The sequence below is a fragment of the Peromyscus leucopus genome, chromosome 16_21, assembly GCF_004664715.2.
Source record: "Peromyscus leucopus breed LL Stock chromosome 16_21, UCI_PerLeu_2.1, whole genome shotgun sequence".
Taxonomy (NCBI): Eukaryota; Metazoa; Chordata; class Mammalia; order Rodentia; family Cricetidae; genus Peromyscus; species Peromyscus leucopus.
In genome coordinates this window covers 20,318,961-20,330,404 of record NC_051084.1, presented here as the reverse complement: position 1 = coordinate 20,330,404, position 11,444 = coordinate 20,318,961, and the positions used below count along the sequence as shown (strand labels likewise).

Below are 11,444 nucleotides of genomic sequence, written 5' to 3'. Positions count from 1 at the left end.
CAAAAACTCCTTGGGATTTGGCTTCCTCTGGAGGAATTCCCTGATCCCTCCAGGTAGTGACTTTGCCATAACCAGCTGAGTTCCTATGATATATTCCTGCGGCCCGCAGCAGGCACTGAACCTGAGGATAGGCGCCTCTCGAGGAGCCTGCTGCTCCTCACCCACTGACTCGCAGCCATTATGGGGCTTCCCAAGGGAACCATTTCGGCAGGAGAGGAAGGAGCTCACACTCGCCCGCTGTGTCTGTTCCCGATTGCCCTTAGCCAGTGACAGGCCCTAGTTCCTCAAGTTCCCAGGTCTGGGAGACAGAAGAAAGGCAGGCAGGTACTTCCCTCTGCTTCAGTGGCCAGAGTCTGCAATGATACTGCTGCTTCTGTAACTCTCGCTGAGTGTACCCACATGACCTCACCGTTCTGGCTTCTGTTGGTTCCTGGGTCCCATCCACGCGGGAACACACATCTCCTTTTGTCTCTCTGTCTAGAGGCGACGCTAGGATCCTGCAGGTGCCTTGCTGGTTCTGTTTCCCGGCCCCTGGGTACCAGAGCGGGAGGGCAGACCACTGGGGTTGGTTATTTGCATATTCTCACTCCAAGGGGTAGCTTGTCCGCAGATTCCCAGCGTTGCCCTCCTGCAAGCCCTGGGGCTGCCGTTAGAGAGACACATCTCTGAGGTCAAGGCCCTTCCATGCTCTGAGGGTCTTGGCTTGCTCTGGTACCTTTCACCTTCACACAGGCCGAGTAGCACCTGGCTTCTCTAGACCCCCAGGAAAGTCCCCGTGAGGTGGCGGGGCCTCCCAGTCCAGCTTGTCCTTGGCGCTAAGAACAGCAGCTGTTTGGGGCCAGAGCACCCGTTTCCCTTCTTTAGATGGGAGGTGTGGGCACAGGTCTAGGGCCCATCCTGGGTTGTCATGGGAACGGCGGCAGGTCAAAGTAGGCCATGCTTTACTCACGATGAAGTCTAGATGCTTCAGCCCTGGCCAGAGAGACACCTCGAGTGTCCTCTACCCATCCTCTCTGTTCCCCAGACAGGCCCACAAGTTCTTAGGCTGTTCCTTTAACTGAAATGACCCTGACCGGTTTTGAGGTTCCAACCTGTTTGTTTTCAAGAGACATGACGCATAGGTTGGCTTCAAACTTATGCGTTCCAGCAATCCTCCTGCTTCAGTCTCCCGAGTAGCTGAGACTATAGGCATGCGGCCGCCACTCGGCTTAGAGCTCCTGTGGTCCTGGTGTAGAGACTTCCTAGGGTGCTCTAATGGACCTGTGAAACTCCCTGCTCCCATGTGTACAGGCCCTGTCCAAGAAGCTTACCTCTCACTCTCTGCCAAGTGGCAAGCCTGGCTTAGCTTGGCTCAGGGACCCCCTGGGGGACTCAGGCAGTGGGAGACAAGTCCTGCTTTACCTCATCTGTGAGAGGAAAGTACCAGACTGACAGCCAAGACAGACACCCTCAGTTCTACCCTGCCCTGAACTGCAAACCTAAGGAAATAGAAAATGGAGCAGTGTGTGTGCGGTGTGTGTGTGTGTGTGTGTGTGTTTTTGCTGGGAAGTTAGAACCTAGGAGGCCGGCTCCTCCTGTAGCATTCTAGGCGCTCCATCCCCCAAGTCTGTAGGTACTGGTCGTTTACACGCAATGCACCCCATCACGCAGTTCTTGCTGAAAATCCTCCAAGGGACCTGCCCTTGCCCACTCAGCTCTTCCATGTCTGGCTAGGACTTCCGGCTATGGGTAAAGCTAAGGTGGGAAGGCTGGACTCCAGTTCAGCCAGTATCAGCTGGACAAAGGTGGACAACCTTCCTGAGTCAGGGGGATATGGGATATGGGACATGGGGGGGTGGTGCAGGAACCTTGGCCCGGAGCGTGAGCAAGTCTGCAAGAGGTTGTCATCCCCAATCACCTAGGGTCTGGTGCCACCAGCATTCACGGTTGCTGCCCTCTTCTGCCCTCATGTGACTGCCCCTGGAAGTGCAGCTCACGCTAAGTCCCAGATACACTTGTGGGTAGGTGGAGCTCTGCCACACTCTTTGAGACGATGTACAGTTCTGAGCCCACCCTGCTCTGCCGAGGACCTTCACAAAACGCTCATTCAGGGGCCTTTGGGCCCTGCTGGTCCTTCTGCTGGCTACTGATCTGTGTTCCCACAGCATTTGCTCCAAGACTAAGTGAGCAGGTCAAATAAAAGAGGCTTAGTTCTGTGCCTGGCTTCTGGACATCTCTGGGCTGAGGAACATGGGTTCTAGTCATCTGAGAACTTAGGCGTGGGCCCTTACCGTGACGGCACCAGGGCAGGGTTTGGAGTTCAGGCCAGGCTTGGGCCACGCATCTTTTCCCAGGGACATCGGAGGGGGATGTTGCCCTTCCTGCCGCAAGGATGCTCATAAACGATAGAGACGCCAGTGTCACCATGGCCAGCCCTCGAGGGTGACACTTAGGCACCTGGCTGGGGAGGAGGTAGGAGACTAGGCAGAGGGCACCTGTCTCTTCCATCTCCTGAGGTACCCATCGTGATGGCCCTGCTGAGCCTTTTGCAAGCACCAACCTTTTCATTAGTTCCCATGACTTTTTTTTTTTTTTTTTTTTTTTTTTTTTTGAGACAAGAGTTTCTCTGTGTAGCTTTGATGCCTTTCCCTGAACTCACTCCGTAGCCCAGGCTGGCCTCAGACTCACAGAGATCTGTCTGCCTCTGCCTCCCAAGTGCTGGGATTAAAGGCGTGCGCCACCACCGCCGGCCTCCGTGACTCTTCTTAATCCTACATATGAAAAAGCTTGGAGGAGCCGATGTCAGGTGGAGCAGGAGCAGAGGAAGCAGGCAGGGCTCAGCCTCCCGTCTATTAGGAGGTGACCTCCCAGGCAACTGTGGACGAGTGTTGAGGCACAAGCAGACGCGCACAGGGAAGAGGTAACGTGAGCTTGTTTTCTCCTTGTATAGGCAGGGAAGGGTGCTCCTGAGTCTGCTGCGGAAGAGGTAGGAGTACAAGCCTGACAAGCAAAGGGTGTCTCTTTTCTGCCCGAGGCCTCTCCTCACTGTGGGATTGGGCCTCCCCGGGGCTCTCAAGTGGGGTCATGGTGCAGGAACCAAGGCAGCTCAGTTCTGGGGGCCCTCACAGGAGGGCAGGCGCCAGGCCTCAGTCTATCAAGCCCTGGGGAGTGAGGGACGTGTGAGCTTCCAATGCAGGAGTATTGGGGCTTGGGACACAAGCACTCCGGTTTTAGGACAAGACATGAAGAGGATTCTTCAAGTCTGAGGAATCGGAGCCATAATCAGTAGACAGACAGAGTTCAGGGTATGGATAGATGGAGGAGGGGGTAAGGCTCGGGAGTTGGAATACCTGGCATGGTGCCTCAGTCAAAAGGACAGGTTAGCCACAGGTAATAGGTTCACCGTGTTGAAGGCACAGATATTAGATGTGGGGATCATAGGACTAGGGTACATGTGACTTGGGCTTCTCCTGGGAGGCTGGGTCTTGGCGACCGTATGGCACGATGCTGTCGGTCAAGCGTGCTCCTGTCTCAGGGCTGTGAACTCCACATGCTCCTGCAACGGATATGGGTTTAAAGTGGCACACGGGTCTCACCAACTGCTGCTGGGACCCAGGAGAGCTAAAGAGGGACAGAGGTTGGTGGCTCTTGAGTGATGTCCTCGGGCGGGGAGGCTCTGCTTACATGTTGCTCTTCCTGCGGCGATGCAGCAACATGTAGATGATAGAAATGAGAGCCACTATGGCCAGACCTCCGAAGATGATACTCAGCAGCACCGTGTAGCTCCGTCCTGGCAGATGAGAGGGGGGGACAGTGGGCAAGGAGACACGGGCGTGTGCAGAGGCAAGACCGCTCACGGGAGGGGCATCTCACCTGGCTGGCACTCTGGGGTGGGCGTGGACCAGGTACCGTCCGCCCGGCAGGTGCTAGCCTCTGATCCTACCAAGCCATAGCCGCTTTTGCAGCTGAAACGGACAGTGGAGCCCACCAGGTACTTCAAGCCTTCCTTGTGCCCATTCGAAGGTGGGGGTAGCCAGCCACAGGACACCACTGGCATGGGGCAGAGCACAGAGGACAGGCCTGAGCTGCTGGCCACCGAACAAGGCTCGGCAGCCCGAAGGGTCCACCCCTGGACCCCCCACCCTTCCCGCTCCCTACCAGGCTGCAGGCTCTTCAGACGCTGCTGGTGTAGTTGGTGGGCGGCCCGTGTGGCATTGCCCACACTCGGGTCCCCTGTACTTATCACGTCAAGGGTGCAGAAATGGTCACGCTCACACAGTCTGTCCATTTCTTCTGACTGGCTGGGGCTGAGTGTGGTCTCATTGGGGAAGAGTGGTTTGAAGTTGGGGTCGTGCTTGGGTTGGTTCAAGAATTTGTCGACCAGAAACTGGGAGTCATAGGTGAACAAGGAAGAGGAGCTGGGGACAGTCCCTGGGGAGACAGGTGTCGGTCTTGTGTGGGCCTGCCACAGCCAGGCTTCTCTCCTTGATCCACAAGTCACCCTGTCCAATCCCTTCTCACCCTCCCTGCCTGGCTTGTTCCTCCACGTCACTCACAGTTGGCTCCAAACTGGAACACCTGCTGAGCACTGGCATTCGGGGGCAGGACCTGCCCATTGGGCAGGGTGAAGTCATCTTTGGGGTTATCGTTGAGTGTCCCCAGTAGACCTTGGGTGTGGGTCAGGAACTTCTCAGGCAGCAGGATGGTCACACTCAGGAAAGGACCTTGTTTACCGACCTCAAGGCCAGCCCCCGATGACAACATGATCGATACCTTATCCTCAGAAGTCACTGACAGGAACATACCTGGCCACAAGTAGAGATGGGCTAGAGTCGTCGTGTCCTCCCCACCCCCCCACCCCCCCCACCCCCCGCCGCCAACCCTTGACACAGCACCAGGGTAGTGTAGAGGGCACTTGTAGGAAAATAGGAAGATGTACCTAGGATGGCCTGCTGACCTCTGACATGCCACCACTCCCGTCCCACATCCGTACGCACTCCAGATGGCCTCAACGCCATCCCCTGAAGGGATTCTTCCTTCTCTGTGCTGAGGCTACATGTTAGGGTCAATCCCCAATGTGACAACAGCCTGGCCGGCTGTGGCCCTTCCTGAAGGTCTCTGTACATGATGCTCTCACCCATCCCCACTAGGAGGCATTTTATTGTTCAACTCTGGGGCAGCAGAGCCTGGTGGCAAGAGAGCTGGATGCCATTGCTGTGGCTCCTGGCTGCCTGTGTTCTTAAATCTTCCAACCTGTGTTCTTCAGTCTGTAGGGCTGGTGCCTTTGCAGTGGATTTTGAAAATGGAACAAGTGACCACAGCAGAGAGATGAGTCGCATCATCGTGGTCTTTAGGCTTCTGTGGGCCATATGGAGGACTGTATGCTAGGGCCTTTCAGGGCTCTGAGCAGGCCCTATAGTTATGACAGGCATTCCCATGGATAGGAAGGTGTGATAACAGACCTCAGGCTGAGCAACTGCTCTCTTTGGCCTAAGACAGTCACACATAGGACACGGATCCCTCAAACCTGTGGCCATGCGGGTCTTGACCTCTCCAAGTCCCAGGGAACCCTTGCTTCTGTATCTGAGCCCCAGACTCTACCACAGCCTATAGCCAGGACTAGGGACAGCATGAAAGCCATAGGTCACCTCTGGGTCATGCTTGGCCATGCCACTCACCCTTCAGGTCCATCCAATTCTGTTCAGCGAAACTGAGTGCTTTCTGGTTCAGCAACACTTGCAGGACCTGAGGGCTGTCTGCCAACCTCACCTCCAGCACATCCGAGTTGTACTCTTGGACAGCTACTGCAGTCAGTCCTGTGCCCCGGGCCTCGGTGCCTAGGTGGTGGGTGCAGAATGGGATTGGCTCCCGTCTACGACCCTGGATGACCCAACAGCACCACACCCAAATAGAGACCATGGAGCCTTGCCTCACCATTGGGCATCTTCCCAGGCTGGGCCCGTCCCTGCACCCTCAGGTCACTTAATGTTGCCTCCAACAGCACGTACTCGCCGCTTCCGCTGAATGAGAAGCTGGTGCCATCGAAGGTGACAAAGTGGGGGTCCCCAAAGGCAGAGGCTGGGGTGAAATCAGAGGATCGGGTAGGTTGCTTTGGCATTTCCCAATCAGGCATGACCCTCCCTCTGCCGTCAGGCACCCAGGCCAGCACCCACCCAGGCGTGGCGGTCTATAGTTTCGGCAGTCACTGGAGGGCCGCCGCTTCATATAGCGGGAACACTCAGGTGCCCAGAGACAACAGTAGTAGAAGCTCATGACGTCATAGAGCCAATGGGACATGCCCGGCACACGGGGAGGGGTGCGGTATGGGGGTGCACCCCAGTCGTGGCCGCGGTCAGGGGTGCTGCCGCTCGTCGAGTCGGAGGTCAGGAGTTGTGTGCCTGCTGCTGTGTAGCAGCACTGTTGGCCTGAGCCATACTTGGGGCTAGGTAGGGTGAGAGCGAGTCAAGACCACTGTTACCAGCTGCCCCGAAGGCCTGCCCATCCCCCACCCCTGGTCGGGTAGCTCACCTGGCCTGCACAGAGCGCACACAATGCACAGCCCCTGGGTGGTAGGTGCAAACACTGCCATGTTCAATGTCACAGCCATAGTCAGTCTGCAGAGTATCCAGGAGCTGTTTATCTGGGCTCGGCATCCCCTCCCTCCCTCCCTCCCTCCCTCCCTGGGAACCAACCCCGAGGAGGAGACCTTCAGATCCCACCCTACCTCCTGGTGGCCTCTGTCTACCTCAGTCAGGGAGGCTGGTCCCTCCTGTCCTCCTCCCGCTCTCTGGGGGCCCTTAATAGGTTCAGGGGCTTACGAAGAAGCGGCCAGAGTCCGCTCTGGCCTGGGCCAGTGTGCAGGGGCAGTCTGGCAGCTCTGTCAGGAAGTTGGGCAGCTGATCTTCTAGTGCCTCCCAGGCCAGGCATTGTTCCCGGGCCCAGGCTACAGAGTCTGCCCGGAAGTCATCACCCAGGTGCCAGGCCAGCGCGTGATCATTGGTCCAGAGGGCCAGCACATCCCTGCGGTAGAAAGGAAATAACGCACCAGCCAGGGGCTGGCTGCTAAGCACCTGACCCCCGGGTCTTCCTCAGCAAGCTCTGCAGTCTTGTGATCCCGGTGCATCACGGGTTGAGGAGGCCCTTACTGTTGTCCTGCATAGTTCTGGCTGCTGCTGATCCTCAGGGCACCTACTTTCCACCTCTGGTGCTCAGGAGATGCAGGTTTGGGGGTGAAAGTAAAGAAGCCAGAGTTGGGGGTGTTTCTAGTCAGAGAGTACAGATAGGACCACTTGGCCGTCCAGTTCTCAGAGTAGGGTTTTCCTAGAGGAAGAGAGAAGACCTGGGTCAGCCCTCCAATGACCCCTTCCTGCCCTCAGTCTCTGGAACTGACTGCCCCGAATGATGGAAAGAGAACAAATGGATAGATTGATGGTCCTTGTGGACAGGCACGCTCTGATGCTTTGGCAGGGTCCCCGGCTTGGGTGACCAGTGAGGACACACTTGAATCACCGGCTCTGGTTCATGCCAGGCTCAGTGGAGATAGAGTGGAGGTGGCTGCTTCTGTCTTCACTATGCACTGTCTACGGTCTACTGGGATCTAGGGCCCACCACGCATGCCGGAAGCTGTTGCTGTTCTTTTCATCCAGCTGCAAACCCCTCCTCACCTGCAATGCTGGCCTCAAATCCCTTCTTCCTTTCCACTTGCAAACTGCTTCCCATGCCCCTGCCTCCGTCCCCATTTTCTCCTATCGGAGCATCTGAAGTTCCTGACACCTCCACCAGCCCCCGGCAGGCCCCACCTGTCTCCTCATAGCCCCACAGCTCAATGGTGACAGCCAGCATGGGCAGCAGAGAGGCATTCCAGGTGAGGCTGAGGTTTCCACCGGTGTCCGCCACCGTCCCGTAATATTGCCAGTGGGTCTCATTCACCAGCTGGCTCTTCTCGGACTCGGACACTTTGTAGGGATGTGCTGGGCAGGGGGTGAGTGAGGAATGAGTAAAGACTTAATGGCATAAGAGACCTGGAGGGCTCTGAGAACCTCTCAGTAACAAACACGAAAAGCAGCTAGATGGTGGTCTCCCTCGGGGTCTCTTGGTAGGAAGACACCGTGGCCAGGAGAGCTGAGACCCCCCAAGTCAGATTTATACCTCTCGCTTGGCCCTTCCACAGCCCCTTGCTGAGGGACCACCAGGGGCCAGGTCTCGATCTAAACCACCTTGATGAGGACCCCACAGCTCTAACTCCCTGTGGTCTGGGACTCGGGTCTAGATGCCAGGGGTGGCGTGGTGAGTGACAGAAACCCTTGCCCAAGGGACTGGTTCAGCCAGAGGGACAGGTAGGCACACTGGGTCTAGTATCAGTCAGTGTACATGGATTAGCGTTGGGGAAAGTCCCATGGCCATGTGTTGCGGATGGAAACCAGGGCCCAGGGAGGGTGGCGTCTACAGGCTTACAGCCTAGACCAGCTTGGCAGAGTGAGGGCTCACCAGCTAGCCAAGTGCCTGCGTGGGGGAAGGAACGGCCATTGTCCAGTGAGATGGTGAAGGGGATGTGGCCGCTTTCATAGAGCAAGGGTGAGATACAGTGCACTTGATTCAAGCTGTCCACATAGCCAAGGGTCTGGACACTCTCCTTAAACCTGAGGGACAGAGATGGGAGAGCCAGCCTGAGCCAACAGCTCTGAAGACCTGCACTGTTCCTCAGGGAACAGGTTAGGCTAGGGTGTTCCTGTGCCCTCCTGCCTGCCCTTGGTCCCAGGGGCGCTATCTCCAGCCCCTCCCCCCATGGGGTTGAGAGTGTGGGAGCCCTGGTGACCCAGATGCTTAGGGCCCCCCACCTGCAAAAGACGCTGCCAGTAGGGTGAGGCCACTCTAAATGCTGCACCACGAAGTCTTTGCCCCCCATCATGGAGCCCGAGGAGGGTGAGATCTCTAGGCAGTAGTTCAGAAAGTCTTCACAACAGTTGTGGAGGCCCATGCAGGTCGGATGGCAAGAGCAGGGTCCCATCTGTTCTCCACAGTGCAGGGAGCAGCTCGTCAGGGTGCCTGGAGAAGAAAGCCCTATGTACTGGGGTCAAGTACCCTACTACATCCAGGGCCGGTTTCCTCTGGAGTCCACGAGAAGCATCCACGAATGCTGACCAGGAATTGCTCTGGCTACCGAAGGGCACAGTGGAAAGCCACTGGTCCCTTGGGCTGGGTCCATTTTCGCCCAGGTAACGGAGTGGCTGCTCACAGCTAGAAAAGAGTCCCCTTGCTTGCCTAGGCTGGGGGGCGCATAGCCACGAAGAGTCCTATTCACGGTCCAGGAGGGAATGGTGTCTGGGCTGAGCTTTTCCCATCTCTTTCTGGGGGTCGAGTCAGAGTTGAATCCCAGAGAGCCCCACCCTCTGTGAAGGCGGTCAGGACACTCCCTTTTAGGGGGTAGGAGGGGACGTTCCAGTGAGTATTCCAGCACAATGTAGTTGGGAGTACTGCTGCCAGGAGCCACGGACATCTTGTCCAGGCCTTCCCCTGTGGGCTGTGGCGACCTGTGGCAGGGCCCAGACTGGGGTGGGGTGCTAACTTCCCAGGCCAGATCGCATCTCTCACCTGGTCGGCCCTTCCCAGGCCCTTGAGGAAGGAGACCAGGCCTGGGCCTAAGCCACTTAGCCAGCCCCACTTCACTGAGTCCAGTGCTTGCACTCAAGAGCAGCAATAAATATTTATTGGCGAAGGATTTAATGACTGCAAAGGGGTGTGGGGGAGATGCTTCAAGATGCTGGGAGATAAAAGAGAGGGGTGGTGACACTTTCCTGCAATGGAAGATGGGGTGAGGCAGGGGACTGACTGTGGGCTGGTGACGCCCAGCCCAGCTCAGGGAGAGGCCCATGGCTGGAAGCCTCAGCCTTCTCGCTAGACTTTCTTGATTCAGCTGATAAGGGCCAGCCTAGGGAGAGACAGAGCCTGGGGCTCCCTATGTGATCACACCCTCCACTGGGGAATTGGCGTGCAGGCCAAGGGCTCTTGGGTCTCCCCTGCTTCCCAACTAGGCCATGCTCTTCAAGCGTCCAGTGAGGGCAGGACGGGCTTGATGCAGACCTCCGGTCTCTACCAGAAGTGTCTAGAACCAAGAGCCTCGGAATGTCTTCCCAGTACTCCCCAGCACAGCCACAGATGGGCTGCCAGATGGACGAACCCACAGGGGCGTCTGCTTAGGGCCTGGCGGATCAGGCAGATGAGCAGGGAGCGGGGGTCGGAAAGGGCAGAGTGGGGCATACCTGCTGTGGGCCTGGGGCCTGGGATTGTTACCAGCAGCATCAAACTCCAAGGCAGGAGGGCCAGCTTCATGGCGCGTCCTGTGTGCAACCAGCAGGCACAGTGGCTCAGGGACTGCGGGACGGGCTCCCTCCCCACTGGCCCGGCCCCGCCCACTGGCCCCGCCCAGCGTTCTGCGGCACCCCTCCTCCCCTCCGCTCCCTCCTCCCCCTCCTCTCAAAGTCCACAGGTGCCCTTAGAGAGTCGCGAGCCTGATCTGCCTAGTTGGCACATTCTTGCCCCATCACCACAGCCTTGGGACCCTGTGGCAGAACGAGGGGCTGGACTGCCCAGACGTTCAGACCTTCGGCACGTGAGAAGCTGGATGTGGCAAGGCAGCTCAGGCCCTGGGTCACACAGTCCAGTCTGGCGCGCAAGGCTTCTTGCAGGGTGGGTGACGAAGTCCCGGTCCCCTCAAGACAGACCCAGGCGTCTGCTTTTCTCAGGGAGGTGTCGCCTAGTACCCACTCGGCCTGGCAGGCGGAGGTGGGGCAAATTAATCCGCTTGGAGTGCAAGTGCACGGCATAGACTTGAGGTCATTCCTGATTCACAGCAGGCTTCGGAGTGACCACCCAGACAGAGGAGCCCAGAGCTGAGGCCAGCCTGGCTCCAGTGTTGTCATGTGGCGAGCTAACACACCCTGCTCTGGGTTCTCTGAGCCTCTGCAGAGGAGGAAGGAACCTGTTGGAGACCCTCTGGTGGCTTCTGGGAATCCTTGATGCCAGGGTGGTCCACGAAGGCCCGTGAGCCTGGGCTTGTCACCTGGGCTAGACATCAGGACAGGGAAGCTGCGGTTTCTCAATGCGGACACCCTGGCTGGCCTCACGGGGGAGGAGGCGGGCTGGCGCGGATGAGCTGAAGCCATCTGGCTGGTGATCCTCCTCTGGTCCTGGGTCTCAGCCAGCCCATTGTTCTATGGGCCTTGTTCCCTCTTCGTCACTAGTCAGGGCTGGAGGTCACCTGTGGCTCTCCCTTGAGTGTCTGAGGTAACCTGTGGTTAGGAGTGGGGACCAAGCTGCCCCGAAGGTAACCGTGTCCTCACTATACCTGTGACTCCACAGGCAGACACGGTGACAAGTCTCCCAAGACCCTCATGCTCGCCTTCCAGGGGGGGGGGAACCCTCCTAAGCCACAGGGTGCTCTGGATGGGTGCCTTTGTGTGTACACA

The 11,444-nt window shown here is 57.7% G+C and overlaps 1 protein-coding gene across 1 annotated transcript; it reads right to left on the bottom strand.

Moving 5' to 3' along the window:
• Nucleotides 1–2,893: 2,893 nt before the first annotated feature.
• Susd2 (sushi domain containing 2) lies at nt 2,894–10,364 on the bottom strand. Its single transcript, XM_028874231.2, has 15 exons — nt 10,239–10,364; nt 8,817–9,024; nt 8,467–8,618; nt 7,779–7,949; nt 7,125–7,299; nt 6,798–6,999; nt 6,508–6,593; nt 6,153–6,421; nt 5,914–6,057; nt 5,658–5,816; nt 4,536–4,784; nt 4,138–4,410; nt 3,853–4,029; nt 3,664–3,769; nt 2,894–3,535 (listed from the first exon to the last, which is right to left on the bottom strand). Exons 1-15 carry the CDS (start codon nt 10,306–10,308, stop codon nt 3,511–3,513), a joined length of 2,466 nt encoding a protein of 821 aa, XP_028730064.1. The 5' UTR covers nt 10,309–10,364; the 3' UTR covers nt 2,894–3,510.
• Between the last annotated feature and the right edge of the window lie 1,080 nt (nt 10,365–11,444).